The following is a 25508-nucleotide window of genomic DNA, read 5'->3' as shown; positions in this document are numbered from 1 at the left end:
GTACCTTTCAAAGCGCCTGATCCATTTCGGCCAGTTTTGAATGTCCATACAAACAAAATTCTCCGGGGAACTAATGCGAAATCCGTCAGGACTAGCCACTGGCCTGTCCGTGTTTGCGCCAGAGCCCGTTGAACTTGGAGTCGCAAACCTTGAAATCCCGCCAGCTTCTTCCTCTTGCAACATGTTACTTAGCAGTAGCTTAGTCCTTGCTCGTTAGCTAGCAAAATAATGATATGCACTGTTTTATCTCCAACACTGTGCCCTCCCTGCTTTGAAACAGCCTGAATGTATGATTTACTTGGTACCTCCTTCACGTTTATGTGAATTTTAAAACCACTTCTGACACCATGTAGTATGATCTAAAATAAATACGTGCAACCACGAGGTTCTAGCTCCAGCCTGTTTATTAACCTGACCCTTGCATGTCCTACATAGTTACGGATGCCCCCAAGGGACATCCTACTACAAGAAGCTTCTCAAGCCATGACATCATTTTCTGTAATTTTCCAAGCTGTTTAAAGGCACAGTCAACTTAGTGTATGTAAACTTCTGACCCACTGGAATTGTGATACAGTGAGTTATGTACGTGAAATTATCTGTCTGTAAACAATTATTGAAAAATTACTTGTGTCATGCACAAACTAGATGTCCTAACCGACTTGCCAAAACTATAGTTTGTTAACAAGAAATTTGTGGAGTGGTTGAAAAAAAGAGTTTTAATGAATCCAACCTAAGTGTATGTAAACTTCAGACTTCAGCTGTATGTAATGCTTTGGAGGGATCAATGTGTGTTAACTGGTCTAGCACTGTCTATCAGTCCCCTGTAGATGGCATTCCCTGTCCATAATAAGTCTGGCACCTTAGACAGCATAGACAGGGAAGCAGATGCAGTTTCCATTTTTCTTACTCACAAATTGGTTTTGAACATCATCATTTGGGATATCAACTTAAACTCCATCGTAAAGTAAATAGTAGCCTTAAGTTTAGTTGTTCAACATTGGTTCTATTTATAGTTGTAATGGTTAGGGGTAAGTCAAGTCCCGTACCTTTACCAAAAGTGGATAAATGCCAATCTTTGTCTGAGACTCTATTTCCCAGACTCTTTAGTCTCTTTAGTCATACAATGTCTTAACCTTATCTTGATCTAATGATCCATAAAGAGGCCACTCTGAACATTTGTCAGAATACTTTTTACACCACTTACGTACATCTACATGTGGGTGTGCAAGTTGTATATTATTTATTTTTTCCTGTTCATCAGATCTCTTGTAACCCATTACACAAAATAATATGTTACTCTATCTCTAGTAACCCATTATACATTTGTGTTACATCACATATTACTCTTCTACACCAGTGTTCTATATATACAGAGGTTTAAATATTCACTCTAGTGTACTATTTGACAGCAAATTGGAATAGTACTTTCATATTTCCATACAGAATCCCTATATAAATGTATAAATCTTTAGTTATTCACGTCCACAGCAACTATCACAGCACAGCAGCCCGAGAGGTACACATCTCTTTCATATCGAGGAAATCAGTGTCGGGGGGCTGTTATCCTCTCAATTTTTTGAGATGGATGGGCCGGTGGTGGACAGAACCCCTAGATAACGATCTAAAAACAGCTCACACAGAACTGGTTGGGGTATTCATTCTTTTCGTTATTTAACTATAGTTAGGTATTCACATCAACACCACTCTATGTGCATCCTATGCACCATATGTATCTATACATATAAAACAACACCCCGTGCTTAATAACACTTGTGCTATTATTAGTAGTCCCAGACTCAATCAGCTTATTATCCAAATTTCAATCTTAATAGTAGTAATTCCAATCAATTTAATTTTTCCAAATTTCAATAGGCTTAAAATGTAATTTCTCATATAGCATCACAGTCCCATTAGCATCCATAGTATCTATGGTCCCTATAGCATCATAGTCCCTACAGCATCTATAGTCCCTCAGCATCCATAGTATCAATAGTTTATATAATCATAAATGCTATGGTCTCTATAGACCCTATAGTCTTAACACACTCAGTAACTCCACACTCACACAACTTTCACATCCACATTCACTACATATTACTTGACTTTGGATTAGTCCTCCTTCATTTGAGTTTTTTTGCAAAATAGAATGGTGCCCCCTTTTTCTTCCCAATTTTTGCGATATCCAATTGCGATCCAGTTACGATCTTGTCTCATTGCTGCAACTCCCCAACGGGCTCGCAAGAGGCGATGGTTGAGTCATGCGTCCTCTGAAACATGCGTCTCCTCTTAACACCCGCCCGTTTAACTCAGAAGCCAGCTGCACCAATGTGCCGGAGGAAACACCATTCAACTAACAACCTGAAGTCAGCCTGCAGGCGCCCGGCCCGCCATGAGTCACTAGAGTGCGATGAGCCAAGTAATGCCTCCCCCCCGGCTAAACCCTCTACTAACGAGGATGATGCTGGGCCAATTGTGCACCGACCTATGCTCCACCGGTTTTCCTCGCACACCCCCCACTGGAAAGCTCCGCAGGCAGAATCAATCATACAGTTCGTGACGCCAATTCGATCTCTTAAAAGTTTAGTTAATTTTTGTTCTATTATCTATCTATATCCATCATTTATTTTTGCTCAATAAGCCTGGCATATTCCCACTTTCAAGGAGCTTTCCATTTTGATAAGGTTATTTTGCCTAAAAACCTTCAGGCCTACCTAATAGAAGAGGAAAAAACAACTGCATCTCATCCACAGCCTGGCAAGAGTGGCCAAAAGGTGTTTAGCATCCCCAGTGACTCTGCAGGTGTGGAGAGGGTATTCTCTGCTGCTGGTCTGCTCTCCAGGCACCATCGCATGAGCCTGAAGCCACAGACTGGCCAAACTCATGTTTGTTAATTAATTACACTGAGCCTAATAAGGCATTTTTCATCTAATTTGTATTTAATTCGAAGGAAGTCAGAGCCGATATGCACAATTTATAGACTATAATGATTTAATACAACAAATGTTTAAATGTTGAGAGCTTCATGTCCCTACCAACTTATGGTGTCGTACTCGCAAATGCTTCACAATATATTTCTTTGTAGGCTATAGCCTTGAAATAATATAGCCTAAATAATTCATTTTCGTTCCTTCTTAACCTCCCTGTCTGGATCCTGATCTATTTAGAGTTTTATATGCTGTTTAATATGACAGGGAGCCTATTTGAAATGGTAAGCGCTTCTAAATTACTTGTCATTCAAATCATATGGTTTGGTTTCAATACTTCAAAACCAAATGGTAGATCCAGATAGTCATGAAATTAGATGGGTGTTGGTTAAATTGTGATTTTAATGAATGGAGCGAATTTGGAGCAGCAGCGAGCGTGGAGCGGTTTTTAGCGAAGTGGTTGAAAATGACATGGAGAGCCGGAGCTTGCGCACCGCTCCTTGAGTAATGAGCGGGATTTCCGACCACTCAACTTCGCTCACATACTCTGCTCTCCTTTCCTCCCAGTTCATGGACCAGTTTCATGACAAGCTACACCAGCTCCTGAAGAACCTGCTGCAGCAGTCAGGTGAGACGCGCCATCTGCTGCTCTCCTGGCTGGGGGGCTGCCTGCAGGCCAATGCCGGACGCGCCAAGATCTGGGCCAACCAGATGCCCGAGATCTTCTTTCAGATGTACGCCTCGGACGCCTTCTTCCTCAACCTGGGCGCCGCGCTGCTCAAGCTGTGCCAGCCCTTCTGTCGGCCGCGCTCGCCCAAGCTGCTCACCTTCAACCCCACCTACTGCACCCTCAAGGAGCTCAGCGAGGAGGAGCGGCGCAACCGCAATGTGCATGCCAGAGGTGTGTGTGCACGTGTATATGCGTGCATGCGTGTCTGGGTCATTGGATATCCTTTTTACATAATAAAATCTCTATTTTATTAGGTCTGGACAAAGAGACGTGTCTCGTCCCCCTTCCCCCCCAGCAGTCGGTGGAGTACGCCCAGTCATACAGCCTCCTCACTGAGAACCTCATCCTCACCCAGATGACCCTGCACCTAGGCTTCCACAGGTAACTAACTGGCCCTGTTCAGAAGGGTGTTACGTTACAGAACATTCAGATATAATGCAAATTATAGGATAGATATGATTGTCTTTCAAGTAGAATACGGAATCATGTCAGGTCCATTCTCATAGTGTAATCCTTCATAACAGCTGAGCCATGTGTACTGTATCTAATGTTGTGAACTGGACCTTGACAAATTTCTGTTGTTTGCTCTAACATATGGTTATTAAAGTTGTATTGTGTCTTCTCCTTGCTTCTCCCTAGACTCCACGAGCAGATGGTGAAGATGAACCAGTCGCTCCACCGGCTGCAGGGTACGTGGCGGGAGGCCCAGCTCACGGGCGGCCCGGCGGCCGAGCAGCTCCGCGAGCAGTTCGAGCGCCTCATGACGGTCTACCTGTCGACCAAGGCAGCAGCCACCCAGCCGGGCATGCTGCAGTGCTGCCTCAACCTGCAGGCGTCCAGCGCCACACTCCTGGTTCAACTGGGCCTCAGCAACCAGGGGCCCGAGCACGCCGAGCTCTCCTTCCCCCTGCCGCCGCTACACAACAGCCTGCTCTGTCACATGCCAGGTAGCTACCCCTCCCTCCCTCTGTCATTTTACTTTTTTGATTTTATTTAGCTGGGCGACTTACAGTCAAGGCATTTAACTAAGGTAGGAAAGACAACCAAGAATCACAGTCATTGCAGATAAAACTTTCCGTCAACCTTACTTACTTAGACCAATCGCCCCATGAGGAGCAAAGGCCATCAAGAACTCAACTTTTGGCAGTCATTTCAATGTTGACACCATATCTTCAGTCATTTGAAAGATGCTCTTATGCTGGCTTGCAGTCAGTGCGTACAATAGAGGTGCTAAATCAGTGGTTTTCAACCAGTGTGCCACTGCAGGGACTCTCAGGTGTGCCGCAAATGTTTTCCTAATCTTGATAATTGTTTTGAACACTCACTTATAAACATGACCTGTGGAGTGGGCGCACAGATAATACATTGAATGGCACATGGTTACATCTGTATCGTTGTTTCAAGTCCAGTTAGCTCAGGCTTTTGTTACATTTTACTTTTACTTTACCTATGAGAACCATTAGCATAGACAAGTCTGATTAGGCTTAGCTGTACAACAACCGCTGCCATAGAAACAAACGGAACATGGCTTTGTGGCGGTGGTTGCACAAGTACAATGGAGAAAACCGCTCATCTGTAGCGGCTGTTGACAGTGCTATAAAATGACAGTGCTATAAAAGAGTTGTGAGAGAATAACACATATGTCGAGAGCAGAGGAGGCTGGTGGTAGTACCTATAGGAGGTTGGACTCATTGTAATTGCTGGAATGGAATTAATGGAAACATCTAACACATCAATCACATGGAAATGTTTGATTCCATTCCAGCCATTTAAAATGAGCCTGTCCTCCTATAGCCCCTCCCACCAGCCTCCTCTGGTGGAGAGTGTATTAAAAGGATGACATGTAGGAGGGGTTGGTTATCACAAGGATTCTTGTACGTCTGCAGAGTTCTTTGCGGAGAACTTGGGAGATTTCTTTGTCTTCCTCCGCCGCTTCGCCGACGAGGTCCTGGAGTCTTCTGCCGAGAGCTTGGAGCAGGTCCTCAACTTCATCACTGTGTTCATGGGAAACGTGGAGAGGTAGGGGAAAGAGAGGGAGATGCCTTGAGTTCATCCACGCACACATGCACGGTACCCGGCCACATGTTTACACCTCTGCATAATATCCATGTGTCCTGGTACACACAATGCCTTGAGGTCTGTTTATCTCAATTGTGGATCCCCAACGGCTGTTACCACAGTCACTCTTCTGGATGTGATATTCCTAAGGGGTTTGATGTGTCTACCATTTGGACTCATCTATGTTCCTATTGTGTTACCCTTTACCCATGTACCCAGGATGAAGAACCCTCATTTACGGGCAAAGCTGGCGGAGGTGCTGGAGGCGGTGATGCCCCACATGGAGCCGGGGTCGGCCGGCTCGGCCCAGCCAGTCATGTTCCAGCGCCAAAGGGTCTTCTGCTCCTACCGCCACGCCCCTCAACTGGCTGAGGCGCTCATCGCTGTGTTTGTGGACATTGAGTTCACTGGTGGGTTAGTGTGTGTGTGCGGCATATGTGTGTGTTTGTGTCTTGCACACATGCGTTTGTGCGTGCTACAATCTAAACCTTTGTGATGAAGCTCAAGTGCATGCGTGATGTCACTTATGTTATTGACTTTTCTCCTCAGGTGATCCTCACCAGTTTGAACAGAAGTTCAACTACAGGAGACCTATGTATCCCATCCTCAAGTACATGTGGGGGAAGGAGAGCTACAGAGAGAGCATTAAGGCAAGCTCATTTCCCTTTTTCTTTCTTAGTTACTTAGATGGTACCACATGTGGAGTCGTCCTTATTGAAGACACACGGTATTGTTCTTCAGTTCTGCACCATTATGTACCAAAATGCTTATGTGGAATGTTGTTTACTTCAGAGTCTTGCGGTTTATGCTTCCGAGAACCTCGAAGCCATGAATCCTCCACTCTTCCTGCGGTATCTGAATCTCCTGATGAACGACGCCATCTTCCTACTCGACGAAGCTATACAGGTGAGAAACTGTCAGCGTTTAGCTCTCGTTTTATGAAAAGGACATTCCTAGTATTGACTTATAGCCATCTTAGTGGCGGCTGGTGCCACTTTAAATTGGCGGTTGGTTTTATTTTAATGCCTGGAATGGAGCCAACAAACGGTATTAAACACATTTCTATGTGTTTGATACCATTCTATTCATTCCATTCCGAGCATTGCTATAAGTCGTCCTCACCTTACCAGCCTCTACTAATCCATCTTTTTTTGTGGGGGGCGGAGGCAAATAAAAGTCTGTAAAAACACCAGCAAATCAGCTCCAATTGGTTTTCATTTTGGAAATCTGCTCCAAAGTATTCCCACGCATACTAAAGAGATACCCGTAAGCGAAGTTTTGAAATGCTTATGTTTTAGTCAAATATTATATATGTTTGGGCTTCTTGTGGTCAATTTGCCATCTGCAATTTGCTATCCGCTCAAGAAGAAATTGGCCCACAATTCAATCTAGTTGATGTCCTCTAGTTTACAAGAAGATCCTACATTTCAACTGTGTCAGATGTTGTCACTACTTCTGTTTGGCCTGGTCCTTGTCGGTGGTAGTACCTGAGCAAGATCAAGCTACTACAGCTGGAGAAGGACCATGGCGAGTGGGAGGGCCTGGCTCCTGATGCCCTCAGAGAGAAGGAGTCCAGTCTGCAGATGTTGGGACAGCTGGCACGCTTCCATAACATCATGTCCAACGAGACCATTGGCACACTGGCTTTCCTCACATCAGGTTAGTTGGAGAAGGAGGATGAATGGATAGCAATGATTGGATAACGTCTTGGACATACGTCTCTACCTAGAGCTACACACACTATGGGTGTTTGTGTATTTTTGTTGATATCGTTGTCCAATTCATTGTTAGTGAAACCATAAGCAGAATTAAGAGATTGCCCTGTTAAAGGTGAATGGCAATCATTTATATTTGATGGCATTGTGTCGAACAACTGACGATACAGACATTAGGAACACCTTTCTCATATTGAGTTGCATCCCCTTTTGTCCTTGGGAACAGCTTCAATTCATCAGGGCATGGACTCTACAAGGTGTCGAAAGCGTTCCATAGGGATGCTGGCCCATGTTGACTCCAATGCTTCCCGCAGTTGTCAAGTTGGCTGGATGTCCTTTGGGTGGTGGACCATTCTTGATACACATGGGAAACTGTTGAGCATGAAAAACCCAGCTGCATTGCAGTTCTTGACACACTCAAACTTGTGCGCCTGGCACCTTCTACCATACCCCGTTCAAAGGCACTTAAATATTTTGTCTTGCCCATTCAGCCTTTGAATGGCACACACACAATCCATGTCTCAAGGTTTAAAGATCTTTCTTTACCCTGTCTCCTCCCCTTCATCTACACTGATTGAAGTGGATTTAACAAGTGGGATTATAGCTTTCACCTAGTTAGTCTGTCATGGAAAGAGCAGGTGTTTCTAATGTTTTGTACACTCAGTGTATATGAATATATTGAAACTCATACTCGCTTCTCCCTCTCCATGATATCCCAGAGATCAAGGGTATTTTTGTTCACCCTTTCATGGCCGAGAGGATCATCTCCATGCTCAACCACTTCCTGCAGCACCTGGTCGGACCCAAGATGGGCGCCCTGAAGGTGAAAGACTTCAGCGAGTTTGACTTCAAGCCTCAACAACTAGTTTCCGATATCTGCAACATCTATCTTAACTTGGGGTACGTTTCAAAACTGCAATATTTCAAGGCTAAGACAAGGCTCAAGTAATATGGGTTGAAATTCGCTTGTTTTTTAAATCTGTACTTCAGACCTGTATTCTGATAGTATTTGAAATCCTTCAAATACTTTGAGCATCTGCCTGAAGTGCCAGGTGGGATGGGTTTGCATGTTTTGCATGGTTCCATCGGTACTATTGTGCCAGGCAAGCACAGTCAGGCAAAGCTAAATTAGTTTGTACACTTTGTTAAGTACCATTTGAATCCATGTGTGACATATAAGGTGGCTATTTGGTTTTTAGTGATTCTAACAATGTCCGTTTTCTCTTTGGCAGTGATGAAGAGAATTTCTGTGCCACTGTCCCAAAAGACGGTCGCTCCTACTCTCCCACGCTCTTCTCTCAGACTGTCCGAGTCCTGAAGAAGATCAACAAGCCCGGAGAAGTTATTGTGGGTTTCGGTCTCCTTGCTGACAAAATAAAGGTTAGATCTGTAGAAGTATAAAATCATATTATACTGTACCACTCTCCATAGCATAACCCTAAATGAATAACTACTTCCTGTCTTAGTCTCATGCAGACCGACAGCTGCAGGATGAGGAAACATACGCGGACGCCCCGGACGAGTTCCTGGACCCCATTATGTCCACGCTGATGCTCGACCCTGTGCTGCTCCCCTCTTCCAATGTCACGGTCGATCGCTCGACTATAGCACGGCACTTACTCAGGTGAGTGATTCCCTTAGGAGTAGTATGTCTACGTGCTGCTGGTTTATTCCAGGGGCTGTATGCATCAAGCATTTCAGAGTAGGAGTGCTGATCTAGGATCAGGTCTCCCCTTGTCCATGTAGTCTTATTCATTGTGATCTAAAATGCAAAATCAGCAGTCTTACTCTGAGATGCTTAAAACAGATGGCCTGAGATCACGTTTTTTGTACGATATCGGGTATCAATTTTCATTTCCCTACAGCGACCAGACAGACCCATTCAACCGCAGCCCACTCACAATGGACCAGATCCGGCCCAACGAGGAGCTGAAGCAACAGATCTTACAGTGGCTGGCCCAGCAGGAGCGGCTGCAGATGGGCCCTAGTGGCTAGCCCTGGGAACTTCTCAAATAAACTATGATTGTACCATACCTTCCCTCACCTCCTTACCGACAGTAGTATGCTCCACTTTGACTCATCCGTGTGTGCTTGCCTTCAAGCTTCGGACTTCAAACCACATGAGAGACTGTTATCTCCCTCTCATGCAGCGCACATGTCACTTAAAAATCCTCACCAGTCAATGGAAGATCCCAGGTCTCAGAAACTGTCAGGAGAGCAGGTAGTGGTACAATTGAAAACTGAGTTGCACTGCTACATTGATATGCTCTATGGTGGTTTGGAATTATGCCCCCTGCTTCAGAGAATATACTGTTTACTATCAGTGGTTGCAGTCTGGTCAGAACCATTGGTCTAACTGGAAAATAGTCGTTTAGCAATTCCTAACTGATCATCAGCTCTGCCAAATGTTTTATATTTTAAAAGTAGGCAAAGTATACTGAAAACTTGTAGTTCAGAACAAAATATTGTCTTATTCATTTCCCCTTGTCTCTATATTAACCATAGTCTATATGCACCATCCATCTATGAACCTAAACAAGATTATCTGATGTTATTTAGCATTTACCATTGAAATAATGTGTTATGCAGGCATATAATACCCATAAAATAAAATGTGGTTAAACCAATCTTCATTGAAAGAATTGGTGCCTAAAACCACCAGCCTTGCTTTAATATCATCAAATGAGACCAGACATTTTTCAAGTTATTATTTTGTGTCTTTGTTCCATTTATAATATTAAATGCGCCGTCAATGGATATGTCTTATATCCTAAACAAGAGATGGTATAGACCGTGGAGGAGACAGGGTGTCACTTGCTTTGGTTATTTACAAACTTGTGTGAGTTGCTCTTGTTTGGAATTTGAAACTTAATTCAAGTAAATTGTGATTTGCTAAAGAAATGAGTAGAACTTGGGAAAGAATACCCATTTGATAGCATGCATTTGTATATGGCATATCTATCAACTTAATGATTACCAGGGTGAAATTATAATGCAATATTTTAAATGTCGAAATGAATTTGGAATGTACAGTATGACTAATAAATAAAAAGCTTTGATGTGTTACAGTATCAAGCTTTCAACAAGTGTTTGCATTACTTTTTCCAGTACCATAATAACTGGCAATAACCAAGTATGGTTATTAATTGGTAGATGTTTGTACGCAAACAGTCACTCATTTATTCCTAATACTCGCATACTAAAGTTATCATAACATAATGATAATTGAATGGTATTAGGCACTGAACAAGAAAGTACTTCCTAATTAACACTATCCAGTTACACTGAACAAAAATAGAAATGCAACATGTAAAGTGTTGGTCCCATGTTTTATGAGCTAAAATTGAAGATCCCAGAAATTGTCCATATGCACAAAAAGTGTATTTCCCTCAAATGTTGTGCACAAATGTATTAACATCCCTGTTAATGAGCATTTCTCCTTTTGAATGTTCATTTCTCTACTTCTCTAAAACGTTGTTTTAGAAAATTTGGAAGTACGTCCAACCGGTCTCACAACCGCAGACCATGTTTACCATGCCAGCCCAGGACCTCCACATCCAGGTTCTTCTCCTAGGGAGTCATCAGAGATAAGCCACCCGGACAGCTGATGAAACTGTGGGTTTGACCAACTGAAGAATTTCTTCACAAACTGTCAGAAACCATCTCAGGGAAACTCATCTGCGTGCTCGTCATCCTCACCAGGGTCTTGACCCGACTGCAGTTCGGTGTCGTAACCGACTTCGATGGCCACTGGCGGCAAGCTGGAGAAGTGTGCTCTTCAGAGATAAATCCCGGTTTCAACTCTATCAGGCAGATGGCAGACAGATTGTATGGCAGTGTGCAGGCGAGCGGTTTGCTTATGTCAATGTGAACAGAATGCTTTATGGTGGCAGTGGGGTTATGGTATGGGTAGGCATAAGCTAAGGACAATAAACACAATTGCATTTTATCAATGGCAATTTGAAGGCACATCGCTCTGCCATTAATTTGCCATTATCAACATGTTTTAGCATGATAATGCACAGCCCCATGTCGCAAGGATTTGTACACAGTTCCTGGAAGCTGAAAATGTCCCAGTTCTTCCCTGACCTGCATACTCACCAGAAATGTCACCCATTGAGCATGTTTGGAATGCTCTGGATTGACGTGTACGTCAGAGTGTTCCAGTTCCTGACAATATACAGCAACATCATACAGCAACATTGTACAGCCATTTAAGAGGAGTGGGACAACATTCCACAGGCCACAATCGACAGCATGATCAACTCTTATGCAAATGAGATATGCCACGCTGCATGAAGCAAATGGTGGTCACACTAGATACTGACTGGTTTTCTGATCCACGCTCCTACCTTTTTTGTAAGGTATCTGTGACCAACAGATGCATATCTGTATTCCCAGTCATGTGAAATCCATAGATTAGGGCCTAATGAATTTGATTCAATTGAGTGATTCTCTTATATGAACTGTAACGTAGTCAAATCTTTGAAATTGTTGCATGTTGCATTTATATTTTTGTTAAGAGTAGCTAAGGACAGCCATTTAGTGATTTGGTTGTTCTAATACACGCTTCTACACACACTTTTTTATTGTTCGACGGTATCTGTACAAAAATTGGAATAGAAAACAAATGTCGACCAATAAAAAAAGTGTGTTGAAGCGTGTACTTGACCAACCAAATTGCTCAGTTTATCATGAGTCTTGTGTAATTTTACAAAGATCACTATTACCTTGGTTTTAACCATTTTCTGAGGCCCTATGGGAAATCAACACTGAACGGTGCGGGTCACTTTCAGGTTTTAGCAAACAGTATCAGGGGGTGATTTCAATTTTAAGTGGTGTAAGATCATATCAAACTTTACAAGGCAAAGGTTAACATGTCACCCCCCACAAATGATGCAGTGCACCCATTGGGCCAAACAGTGTAATTTTGTTGATGATGGATCTCTATGCCAAATCCTTTCATTCACCCAAGTTTCGTCAAAATGGGGCCAGTGGTGTCTGAGATATCGCGTGGGTTAGCTAGACATATCCCTGAGCATGTGTGCCAATTGGCAGCTCTGACAGTGTTTGCATCATGTGTACCAAATTGTGTTGCAATATGAATATCCTTCACTGATTTATATGCATTTACAGTGGCAAGAAAAAATATGTGAACCCTTTGGAATTACCCGGATTTCTGCATAAATTGGTCATCAAATTTGATCTGATCATCGCAGTCACAACAAAAGACAAATATTGTGTGCTTAAATACAATCATTTTGTCGATATTGAATACATCATTTAAACATTCACAATGTAGGTTGGAAAAAGTATGTGAATCCCTAGGTTAATGACTTCTCTAAAAGCTAATTGGAGTCAGGAGTCAGCAAACCTGGAGTCCAATCAATGAGACAAGATTTGGGATGTTGGTTAGAACTGCCTTGCCCTATAAAAAACACTCACAAAATTTGAGCTTGCTATTCACAAGAAGCATTGTGAACCATGCCTCAAACAAAAAAGCTCTCAGAAGACCTAAGATTTAGAATTGTTGACTTGCATAAAGCTGGAAAGGGTTGCAAAGGTATCTCTAAAAGCATTGATGTTCATCAGTCCACAGTAAGACAAATGGTCTATAAATGGAGAAAGTTCAGCACTGTTGCTACTCTCCCTAGGAGTAGTTGTCCTGCAAAGATAACTGCAAGAGCACAGCATTCCCAAGTTTATCAAGACATTTTGATGGAGAATGTTAGGCTATCTGTCTGCCAATTGAAGTTTAACAGAAGTTGGGTGATGCAACAGGACAACGACCCAAAACAGAGGTATATCAACAACAGAATGTCTTCAACAGGAGAAAATAAGCCTTCTGGAGTTGCCCAGTCAGAGTCCTGACCTCAACCTGATTGAGATGCTGTGGCATGACCAAGAGAACAGTTCACACCAGACAGCCCAAGAATATTGCTGAACTGAAACAGTTTTGTAAATGGAAATGGCCCAAATTTCCTCCTGACCATTGTGCAGGTCTGATCCGCAACTACGGAAAACATTTGGTTGAGGTTATTGCTGCCAAAGGAGGGTCAACCAGTTATTAAATCCAAGGGTTCACACTTTTTCCACCCGAAACTGTGAATGTTTACACTGTGTGTTCAATAAAGACATGAAAACGTATAATTGTTTGAGTGTTATTAGTTTATGCAGACTGTTTGTATATTGTTGTGACCTAGATGATCAGTTCAAAATGTATGACCAATTTGTGCAGAAATCCATGCATTTCCAAAGGGGTCACATACTTTTTCTTGCCACTGTATGCCCAGAATGTTTATTGGTCAAAAGCAACCATGTTTAAGGTACAAGTCTGCCAGGGGCATCTGGCTCACGCCCAGGAGGCAGGCCGGTTCCAAATCGAATGCAATAAACTTTTAGCTGGTCAAAACAGCCTACACGGGCGCCCAGGCGAGATTAATTGAACCCTGTTGATTTGTTGGATATGATTTTAAACCATATAATTTGTTGTTTGTTGCAATTGCCCCTTTGTTTCTAGTTATTTGCCAGGTATGGTAGGTATGGCACCTCTTTTGAAAATATTGTGGACTTTTCTATTATGAACAAATACATTGACTGGATTGATTATTCATTGTATTGGTTATGATGAAAACCCTACTAAATATTTGACATCGACTGTTCTCTTTAGTGGCTTTTTTTTATTTTTTTTTTACAAATTAATGAGCCGAAATGTCTTGAGTCAATAAATATTCAATAATTTAATCCGATTTTTGAGATGGATCAAGCGTCAGTAGTTTAGAACTGTTATGTGTTTTTCCGGCACGGCCCTGGAACGTGTTTAGTTAAGCTTTGTCTATAAACTGATTGACTAGGAACATTGAAGAAATGCGTATTCGGGGCCACTTTATGCCCACCCCGCAACATGGTTACGGATGTTTTTCACGTTGGTGAGTGGCTGGGGGTTATGCGAAATGCTGGTTCAGGGCCACGCCCACTGAGTTCTCTGATCTTAGGGCAGACAGGCATAGTGTAAAATGGCGCACAGCTGTCGGTGGCGGTTCCCCGCTCGGCCCGGAGGGAGCAGCAACTTAGGCACCGGGAGGAGAGCGGGCCGAATCCGGGTCACGGCCTCCCTCCGAAGTGGCACTGGGACCCACCCGAACACGGCAGGGATCGGGCCCGGCTTTGATGCAGCGTTACAGGTCTCATCTGCTATCGGTTGCAACCTGCAGACATTTCGGGATGTTTTGGGGGAGTCGAGTGGTTCAAGCAGCGGGGAGGTAAGCGAAACACCAACTTGATTGTGGTTGGTTGTTAGCTAACTTGTTAACGTTTAATAGCTTCAAGGAGGAAGGTAACATTAAGTGCCCACACTCGCTAGCAATGTTAAACAGTAACGTTAGTACCAAGGAGTTGGATGATGCTGCCTCTGTATGCGGTGTTAGGAGTGTGACCTAACTTGTCAACGCCAATAAGCCAACTTTTTGTTTGGCCTTCATCCCCTCACTGGGTATCAAGCCCATCGACATGCTTCAATCCATGTGCTGCTGTTACTACCCATTTTACAGTGATGAACCACACAAGTCACAACAAGGATGCCCGTGTAGGATTAGTAACGTTAGTTAGCCGAGTAGTATTAACGGTACTGATGTTGCAAAGAGTTAAAAGTAGCCTGCTCTCTTTCTATCCACAATTTGGCCAAAGTGAATAAATTGACTCTGGTTGTCCAATATTCCCACGGAGTCGAAAATTGAAGGATGGGATCCAAAGAAAAGCCATCGTTCGTTGGCTTAATTGTGGGGTGGTGACTTGTAGTGAGAGCATCATATATCACAATCAACTCTTCAGCTTTACAACTTCAGCTAAATAACGATAACGTTATCTCCGTTTTTTAACTGTCTGTGATGTTACATTGACTTAGTCGCATGGGACCTCCCGGTTAGCGAGCGAGGGTCCTGTTTGAAAACAAAACATGTCAACTTCGGGAGGACAAGGAACCTGAACTTAATGTTTTTGATACTTTCTAAGGCACCTGGCTAGCTAACGTCATTTATACTCACCTCGTTTGAATTGCCCTAGCGTGGTAACGTTACACGCGTTAGTTAGTTTAGCATTAAACGCCGATATTGACGCGTTCAAGAAGCTACGGTTGTCACTAGCTTGCTGCGAGGTGTCAGTGCATAATGCTAATGTTGGCTAACCTTAGAACGAGGCTATTTACCTTGCCTAAATGATCAGCTAGCTAGCATGTATTCATCTTTCAGCCTTGATCCACGCATCTAAAGTTGCTAGGCGCTAGTTGGAAACGACGTTATTAGCGATTTGGGTTTGACTAATGGTCTGTTTAGCTCGCTAGGTGATGGATTTAGGTTGTAGTAGAACTCGCACATTTTGGCTAAGTGAATAGCTCATGAACCTCTACCACGCTACGCACTTACTACGCGTAACTAGCTATCACTGATACATAGGAAAATGGGAGGTGGACATGTTTCCCCCCCTCTACACACAGTGCGTAGTACCAAAATAATGTCGGAATTGTGGACATATGATGACGTGCTGGCGAACTACAATTGTTGGTGGCCTGAGAAGGATTCGCCAGTATCATGTATGTTTGATGCGTGTTACTCCAAATGTAATCTTTCTAGTACTGTGTGCTCGCAAGCTACAATAAGGAGCCTTTTTGACGGACCTTGTGATTGTGGGGTTGCGTTCGGTTTAGCGCACTACCATCTTTATTTTTTCATGAAGAGCACGCGTTCAGTGCAGTGTAAGTGTAGACCCTAGTGTTGTAGATCGGGACACGGAGGTTAACTCATCACTTTATCAACGTTGTAAGATGTACTGTTATATTAGAGTACTTATTGGTGTTATTCAGATTTGATGTTTAGATCATATTCTGAGTGTTCTCCAGTCCATTACTCATGTGTGTGATTTCAATTAGCCATTTATCATAAGACCTATTGTGAAACTGGAAACGCCTATTCTGTCCTGTGTGTGTGTGTACACCTCGTACCATCACTAGTAGATTACCAGAAAGGTTGATATAATCTACTTTGATGTTGGCCAGTGCTATAGAAATGAGTCCCCCTGCCTCAGCTAACACTTTTTAGGAAGGGGGATCAACATGTCCCGCTCCCTCTATCCCAAGACACACAAAGAGGGAGGGGGGGGACGCACTGTCTGGGATGCGGTGGGACAGGGCCAAAATCCCAGTGGAACTTGCCGCTCGTGGAAGTTGTAGACAGAGTTGTGATTTCATTCAGAGTGGATATTGTGCCTGGGCAGGATTGTTCTGGCTCATCACAGCCTGCTGAGCTCACAGAGCAGCCGGACGCTGAGCCCCTCCTTCCAGGCAGACCCGTATCCACTTCAGCCACACAGGGGCTGTCTGAGCTCAACTTTTCTTCTGACAGCTGCCACTTTGGAATATATTGGCCAAGCCTTTTGGAATCCTTCAAAAGAGGGCATGTAGACCATTGTTGTTCTAATGGCAGCGTTTGTAGGCTATTGAATTTCGTGTTAAAAATGTTAATTTTATTGATCCAGTCAAATGATGGTTGTTTATTTAAGTGCCCATTTGTCATAGTTGTATTATGGGGGACATTTGTTTGCCCCCCCCCCCATATTTTTTTTTTTTTCTTATCTTGCTGTAGTTTTGTCTTGGAATTGAACCCGTCTCTCTCTTGGCTCAGATTAAGACCGATGTCAATCCCTCGCACAAGTGCAGCTGAATAGATGTTATCAGAGGGAATACTTTGCCCCACTGGTTTTTGCTAAATGTTGTGTTTGGAGGAAGGGGTCCAGCAGGTGTTTGCCCTATTTATATGGCAGAGCTTTGTCTGCTTTTATTCCAGCTTTCATGAAGTGCAGACGGCTGAAAGAGCACAGGCACGGATATCAAAGGGGAAGAGCGAAGCTTCCTCCCCCTGGGACTATGCTGGGAGGAGAATTAGTCACAGGCCCTCCCATCCACGGCTTTATTCTGCTCTAGCAGGCGACCAAAGGATTTTTGCCTCTGCTTTCAGAGCTGTGAGAAAGCCGTCAATTGTGTGTCTGTTTGGGGCTGGTCCCCCAGACTTTATGTCCCTTATTCCACCTCACAGGAGGTGTGTCCTCATCTTTGTTTTTATTAGGGTGCCAGTTGGAGCTGCCTCTCCCTGCCCTGTGGGAGTGAGGTGTTGGTAACATGAGCCATCGATCCATCTCCTTGTCGGTGTGTGTGTGGGCAAATGTGAACCAAAGTTTTTATTTAATTTATTTTTTTACCTAGTGTTTTGGCACCCGAGAGAGACTAATATCAAGTTTTTTGTGGGACACTCAGAATTCCTCTTCTTTCTTGAGTTCGTCGAATTCTTCAGAGGCCCACCATTGTGAGTCATTGGCCAGAGCCACCTGAGAGGAATTCCCCAGTGGCCTTTTAGTAGGAATGTGTCACCGGAAGGGCATATACAGTATGATCTCCCCAATTGAAGTTCAAAGGAGGGATGGAGTATCGATAGTAAATCGGAGTGAAGCCTCTAGCCCTTAATTTGGCTGCTCCAAATTACTATCATGAGAATATGATCATTAGGCCATTTTTTTATTTATTGGTTTTTGGTTGGATTTAGTCTTATAGCCCACATTAAATAATACAGTTGTGAAGTACAAAATATCATGCCATTTTTATCCTGCCCGACATTCATTGCAGACAAAAGGCAGATGTCTCACAAGATTATACCGCATGGAATTGTTTAGAATTATGAGGAAAGCATCAAAGTTAAAACTAACTTAACAGTGCTTGTATTTAAAGGGGACTTGAGGTTCTCTAGACATTTAGATTCCCTGGATGTTTGGAGCTGATTTCTACCGCTTTTAAATATCCCAGGGCTGAGAGTTAATGATCGTTTTTTTTTTACTTGATGTGGAGGTTACAGGGAGTGTGTGTGTGGATCAGCAGCCCTGATGAGCAGAGCAGCTGTCTGTGACTCTTATTTACCTTGCTTTTTAAAGGGAGCTACTAAAGGGAGCTACTACAGGGACCTTTCGTCTTTGCCTGGTCTTTAAAATTATCGTTGAAATTAAGTTGAAACTAGGCAAATACATTTTAATAAACATTTAGCTGAACATCACTAACTGGGGTTTAATTTTTTTCAGGTTATCATCCGATTTTATAGAATAGTCATAATTGGGCCTCTCACCTCGCCAAATATACACCCACGTACTAGTGATGCATAACAGAATACCTCAAACCACTTTTACATCCGGTCTGATGGTTCTGCGCTTGCAGGGGACAGGCCCAACTAGCAGACCGAAACATGAACATCTCCGCTATGAGTCGGACCTGTTGCTCTGTCTTAACTAATCTATGAGGAAAAACTTGTCAATGCATGATGTGGTAGTGTAGGTTAATATTTGCATGTTGTGGATGGGGAAACAAAAGGAAGCAGGGGGTAAAAAAAATATGGACCGTCTGAGTACACTACACAAGCTTTTCTTGTCACCTTCTTCCGACTAGGTTATGCATGCTACCTTTCATCCCCTTGCTTCTTTGTTTACTACACTTTACATTTGATTAATTTAGTTGATGCTCCAGAGCAACTTACAGGAGCAATTAGACAGATTTTTCACCTAGTCTGCTTGGGGAGTTGAACCAGCTACCTTTTGGTTACTGGCCCAATGTTCTTAACCGCTAGGCTACCTGCCACCCCTGTCTTAGCGAGCCCATAGGCCCTTTTGGTTTTGCAGCACACTGCTCTCCCCGGCCTGCCCGTGGGCATGGAGCGAGTTTGTGCGTCTCTCGCGCATGGCTGGCTGCATGGGGGAGTGAGAGGCGTGTGTGTGTGTGGGAGGCTTGTTTAGATTGGGATTTTGATTGCGTCTGTGCGAGCGTGTTCATCCCCTTTTCATGCTCGCAGTCCCCCTGGAAACATGCACAGGCTCAGTTGCTGTACCAGGTGGTCAAGATGCTGCTCCCCCTACACACACCATGCTTTTCTGCCCTTCCTCCTTCCCTCTCCTGTTTTGGCTCTGTTTACATCTTGCGGTGTGGTTCACGCGGAGTGAGGAGTGTGTATGATATCATCGAGCTACTCGCGTTCAGTGTCACGTTCCGCCCCCTTAGCACTCTCCAACCAACCAACACCTATAGCAACTTGCCTGAGAAGATTCTGAGAAATGCTGCCTGTATGAACTGTAGCACATTCTGTCAGTGTCAGAGTTGAAGTAAGAGATGGCTAGATTGAAAGATTCTGGTATCAGAGGGCAACATGATTAACAAAATTAGCGGCTGCTACTATATTGCAAATTATCGACACTGTCGTCATCACCAAAAATCTAGGCTGTATTCCAAATGAAATTGCCGCTGACTGAAAGTTGTCTGATCACAATCTTAATAGTATCAAATTTAAATCAAATCAAATCAAATTTATTTATATAGCCCTTCGTACATCAGCTGATATCTCAAAGTGCTGTACAGAAACCCAGCCTAAAACCCCAAACAGCAAGCAATGCAGGTGTAGAGGCACGGTGGTTAGGAAAAACTCCCTAGAAAGGCCAAAACCTAGGAAGAAACCTAGAGGAACCAGGCTACGTGGAGTGGCCAGTCCTCTTCGGGCTGTGTCGGGTAGAGATTATAACAACATGGCCAAGATGTTCAAATGTTCATAAATGACCAGCATGATCAAATAATAATAAGGCAGAACAGTTGAAACTGGAGCAGCAGCACGGCCAGGTGGACTGGGGACAGCAAGGAGTCATCATGTCAGGTAGTCCTGGGGCATGGTCCTTGGGCTCAGGTCCTCCTCCGAGAGAGAGAGAGAGAAAAAGAATTAGAGCGAGCATATGTGGGGTGGCCAGTCCTCTTCCAGCTGTGCCGGGTGGAGATTATAACAGAACAATAGTATATGGGACGTTAACAAGTTGGCAGTGCTATTCAGGTTGGAGTTAAGACTAGTGTGGACTCCTCGACAGCAGCTGCTCTACAAATGGTGCCGAAGGGACTTAAACTGCAGCTCCATATTCTGCTATAAATAAAGATTATGAAATGACACACCCCTACCCCTCTGGCACGAGAAGTGACACTAAAGACTTCCAGAGGAACTCTGAGATATTAATCATCTCACCAGCCCTGCGGGGCTGGTTGGCTGGGGATGCTTTATGGACTGTGGCTAGTTGGGTTAAGGCCTCGTTACGGTGGCATGCAAAAGGTGGGCATCTAAGGCCTAGTGTCTGACCTGCATGTATGAGATATCTTTGGCCTCTCAACTTGCCCAGTTGCCCAAGTCTAATGGTCAGTAGTACTAACCGTCATAAACAACAATACTTCTGCTATATAAATGGAAGTTTGCTGTTAAACTTAGTCATTTTGCGGTTGATGAGCGGGGTCCCACCTTGGTGTTGAAGGACATTGACTCTGTCTGCCTCCTGTTTTATCTATAATTACTGTTACACACATCCTGTGGCCCAGACGTAATTACAGATGGAGGGTCCTGGAGACTGAATAATATTCCATTTCTGTCCAATTCCAATTGAGCAGATCTTTAATTGAATCAATCCAAGGACACACTTCCTGGTCCTATGAGTGACTCGGTTTATATCCTGATATTAAACATCCCACACCCCACTGTAGAGACTGCACTGATTTAGGTCCACCATCATGTATACTTGTAGACAAGGGAACCATATGGCACCCTATTCCCTATCTAGTGTGCTACTTTTGACCAGAGCCCTATGGGCCCTGGTCAAAAGTAGTGCACTAAACAGGCAATATGGTTCCATTTGAGGTGCAACCTAGTCAACTGAGAGCTCCATTGGATTTTGTTGACCTCACTATGAGTCATGGTTAACATGCCATCTGCTGGCTTTGGAATTATTGCCTTCAGGTAACTCTTATCGCTAGAGATGGCCTCGTTCACAGTGCCTTACTTCAACATTAGGCGAGAGTGAAACATTTGAGGAAATTAAAATATGTACCCTACTAAGTGTGTGTGTTATGTCAGGAGATGGGACTCACAGGCCCTCTTAAGATTACATGACTGAGTGTGTGACATCACAGCTGATGTCAGGCAGCCTAGCAACTGCTACTGCTATGGCTACCTGTGTGACCTGATGGGACTTCCTGGAAGTGATGAAAAAACAAATATCATGCTCAACGGTGCCATAGACATCATTAAATACATCTGTGTAGCCTTATAACTGTCTGTGACCATATGTGTAACGGATGTGAAACGTCTAGCTTAGTTAGCGGTGCGCTAAATAGCGTTTCAATCGGTGAGGTCACTTGCTCTGAGACCTTGAAGTAGTAGTTCCCTGCAAGGGCCGCGGCTTTTGTGGAGCGATGGGTAACGACGCTTCGAGGGTGACTGTTGTTGATGTGTGCAGAAGGTCCCTGGTTCGCGCCCGGGTATGGGCGAGGGGACGGTTTAAAATTATACTGTTACATATGCTACATGCAACATTTATCTAGTTAGGTATATAGGCAATTTTCCTTTTGGCTACTAAAAAGCCCTTAATTGACAAGGGTCCTGTTAAACTCAATTCTGCATTTTCACCCAGGAAAAAAAAAGAGAATGGCTAAGAAATATTTTGCTGCGTTTTGTAAACACAGATCTTAAATGCTTCTTATTGTAACTTCTGTTCGGCACCGGAAACATTCTCTCAACTCTTTATTTTTCCTTAACTGTATTGTTGGTTAAAAGGGCCTTTACGTAAGAATTTGACTCTAAGGTTTATTCGGTGCATGTGACAAATAAAATTTGGTAACATTTAGAAATATCCTGGCCATTCATCGGATTTGCTTTTTCATTGTAAGCTCATTTACTTATGTGGCTGATGGCCAAATAGCTTTGCACTTCTTCTGTTCTCATGTTTTTAATTTTATTTAACTAGGCAAGTCCGTTAAGAACAAATTATTATTTTCAATGACTGCCTAAGAACATTGGGTAGAACGACAGATTTGTACCTTGTCAGCTCGGGGATTTGATCTTGCAATCTTTCAGTTACTAGTCTAATACTCTAACCACTAGGCTACCTGCCGCCCCTGATGAAAACAAAGCTATTTTCTGCCGAATGTTTTCCATTAATGTATTTTCTGTGAAGGGAAAAGTTTAGTTCCTAATCACTCTATCGAAGCAACAACAAAAAACGATGTAAAACGCAGGTGAAGTGGCTTAATAAAATATAAAACGCAGGTGAAATGCAGATAAAAACATGATTTTTTTTAATGTATGGTCTGCGTTTGGAAATGTAGATTTCACAACACTAACGTGAGTCCTGCTTAGGGTTGCACATTTTGGGGAATAATCAGAGGTGGAAGCTTTCCGTGGAAATTAACGATAATGTATGCATATTAATGAAATTTAAATGTAGATGTTTTTTTGCATTGGATATATTTACCATATAATATGGAGACAGAAACAGAAACCTTTATACTTGTATGTAATTAATTATTTTTTGATGGGGGGGTACATTTTAATTTAGGAAAATCCTCGTTCCGATCTCCTAACCCACAATATGTAAATGTACAGAAGAGACAGAAACTGTTGGTTGCTGATGGTTTATGTTTAGACGGGCATTGCTTAGCAATATAATCTTGCTATGCTTATCTCAGGGATTTACCTAAAATGACACTTAAGTGTGCAATATTAAGTTGCAACTTATTCTGTTTAGGTTTATTAGATGCTAATTGAACACTTTATTCGTGGGATACTCCTCAGTTCATATGTTAGAATTTCTAGAATCGTGAGATTCTACGTACAGTTGGGATTTTATTTTTGTTTTACCTTTTGTTTGAGGTCGCACCGTGCAGTTCTGGCATCGGCCAGTTTATTTTTATTTTTTTCTCCCATTTGTTGAGGGGGGGGGTAGTCAGTGGTCAGTTGGATACTGCTCGGGTGTAGGTGCTACGTAAACTGATCGTAATGGTTTGGTGCCCCGTTTTCTCTCTAATTTTGTGGTATCCAGTTGTTCGTAATTACTATCTTGTCTTATCGCAACAACTCCCGTATGGGCTCGGGAGAGACAAAGGTCTAAAGCCATGCGTCCTCCTCCGAAACACAACCCAACCAAGCTGCACTGCTTCTTAACACAGCGCGCCTCCAACCCGACCAATGTGTCGGCGGGAAACACCGTGCACCTGGCTACCTTGGTTGGCTACCCCAGACAATTGTGCGTCGCCCCCACTAACCTCCCGGTCACGGCCGGCTGCGACAGAGTCTGGGCGCGAACCCAGAGTCTCTGGTGCCCGAGACCACTGCGCCACCCGGGAGGCCCCGCACTTACCTTTTTTGAGTTACACGTTATGCAGGCCACCATTGGAACTACAAACGAGAGGATGGCGGGGCTGACATTTACTTCCGGGAATGTCAGTGGTTTAAATTAACCAATTAAGAGAGGCAAGGTCCTAGCCCACTTGAAAGCAGTCTGATATTATATATTTGCAAGAAACTCCTCTGAAAAACTATTCTCATAGCAGACTTAAATGTAGGTGGGTGGGGCAAGTGTATCACTAACTTCTCCGCCAAAACGAGAGGCACAGCGATTCTGGTACGGAAAGGAATTCCCTTTCTACTTAAAACCACTATTGCGGATAAAGAGGGTCGTTATGTGATCGTAATAGGAGAGATCCACTCTACCTCTGGAACTCTACTAAATATCTATGGGCCCAACATTGATAACCCCTCTTTTTTCAAAAGAGTCCTTGCCCTGGTTCCAGATATCTCCCATATTAACTTGATCATTGGAGGGGACCTTAACTGTGCTAGACCAGTATTTGGATAGATCCTCTACCTGGGGTACCACTACCTCCTATTCAAGTGAGTTCTTGAATACCTACATAAAAAAATTCAAACTTATTTGATATATGGAGGATCTCTAACCCTACGGGTAGGGAATGCTCCTTTTACTCATGTTCACAATGTTTATACTCGAATTGACTACTTTTTGGTTGATGTGAAATTTCTCCCCTATACCTGTAATGTGAGGTATCATGACATTATAATCTCTGACCACAGTCCACTCACCTCCCTGAGATTGGGTGACATCGTACCAAACCAGAAGGTCTGGAGGTTGAATCCTCAGCTCTTCACAGAACCAACATTCTGTGTACATCTTAGAACAAATTATATTTTTCCTTGATACCAATGACAACGGACTTCCCCAGCATTATTGTGGGAAACACTGAAGCCTTAATTGAGGCTGTATCATCTCAATTAGCCTTTCAGGCTTCCAGGAGTAGGCAAAACAGAGATTGGAACAACCAATTCACTTACTGGATAGTGAAAATGCTAGCTAGCCATCCATCTATGGAGAAACATAATATTCAAATTTTAAAGAGGTAATTTATCAGGTTCTCACAGCTAAAATTGCTAAATATTTTTTCTATGCCAAGCAAAAATATTTTGAGTTTGGTGACAAACCACACAAATTACTCGCCAGACAACTTAGAAAACATGTGAGTGACCGATTGATTCACAATGTTAAATCTGTATCTGGGGAATTACTCTCTTCCCCCCAAAGACATCAATGACAGATTCCGTCTGTTTTACGAGACTATATACACATCTAAAGCGGATCCTAACCCCTTAATTATGCAAAACTTTTTGGAGGACTGTAATCTCCCTGCCCTGAACCAGGAAGATTCCAACTTCCTGAATAAGAAAATATCTCTTGGAGAAATTTGCGAAACAATTAAATCTCTACAGAGTGGCAAGACCCCGGGCCCAGATGGATACCCTGGTGAATTCTATAAAACATTCAGCAACATGCTCTCTCCCTACCTGCACAAAATGTTGTTTCAGGCCAATGAGGATGGAACTCTCCCACCTACTTTGGATGAGGCGTTCATTACAGTTATACATAAGAAGGGTAAAGATCCAGAAGAGGTAGGGTCATATACACCAATATCTCTCCTTAATACAGGCCAAAATATTTGTGCAAAAACTTTGGCTAACAGGCTTAGCATTTTAATGGGCAAATTGGTTCATTCGGACTAAACCGGCTTTATCTCTGAGGAATACGTTTCTGTTAATCTCAGGCGCCTCTTCAACATTATATATTCGTAGGGGTTACCTAACATGGACCTTGCCGTTATCTCTTGATGTCGAAAAGGCCTTTGAACAAGTT

The 25508-nt window shown here is 43.2% G+C and overlaps 2 protein-coding genes across 6 annotated transcripts in view; both read left to right on the top strand.

The window, feature by feature from the left end:
- LOC135546070 (ubiquitin conjugation factor E4 A-like) overlaps positions 1-10515 on the top strand; it is a 28201-nt gene extending 17686 nt beyond the window's left edge. For all 3 annotated transcript variants that reach the window (XM_064974195.1, XM_064974196.1, XM_064974198.1), the window contains exons 9-20: positions 3492-3825; positions 3909-4035; positions 4294-4601; positions 5541-5673; positions 5932-6122; positions 6262-6362; positions 6505-6618; positions 7197-7371; positions 8147-8327; positions 8660-8807; positions 8894-9051; positions 9293-10515. In XM_064974195.1, the coding sequence (XP_064830267.1) occupies positions 3492-3825; positions 3909-4035; positions 4294-4601; positions 5541-5673; positions 5932-6122; positions 6262-6362; positions 6505-6618; positions 7197-7371; positions 8147-8327; positions 8660-8807; positions 8894-9051; positions 9293-9422 (2100 nt within the window). In that variant the 3' untranslated portion in view covers positions 9423-10515. The remainder of the gene's footprint in view (positions 1-3491; positions 3826-3908; positions 4036-4293; positions 4602-5540; positions 5674-5931; positions 6123-6261; positions 6363-6504; positions 6619-7196; positions 7372-8146; positions 8328-8659; positions 8808-8893; positions 9052-9292) is intronic.
- A 3928-nt stretch (positions 10516-14443) lies between these two features.
- LOC135546068 (histone-lysine N-methyltransferase 2A-like) overlaps positions 14444-25508 on the top strand; it is a 46130-nt gene continuing 35065 nt past the window's right edge. For all 3 annotated transcript variants that reach the window (XM_064974194.1, XM_064974193.1, XM_064974192.1), the window contains exon 1: positions 14444-14689. In XM_064974194.1, coding sequence (XP_064830266.1) covers positions 14444-14689 — 246 coding nt within the window. The remainder of the gene's footprint in view (positions 14690-25508) is intronic.

Source organism: Oncorhynchus masou, chromosome 9 (assembly GCF_036934945.1).
Source record: "Oncorhynchus masou masou isolate Uvic2021 chromosome 9, UVic_Omas_1.1, whole genome shotgun sequence".
NCBI classification, from domain to species: Eukaryota; Metazoa; Chordata; class Actinopteri; order Salmoniformes; family Salmonidae; genus Oncorhynchus; species Oncorhynchus masou.
This window is presented reverse-complemented; position numbering and strand designations above follow the sequence as displayed.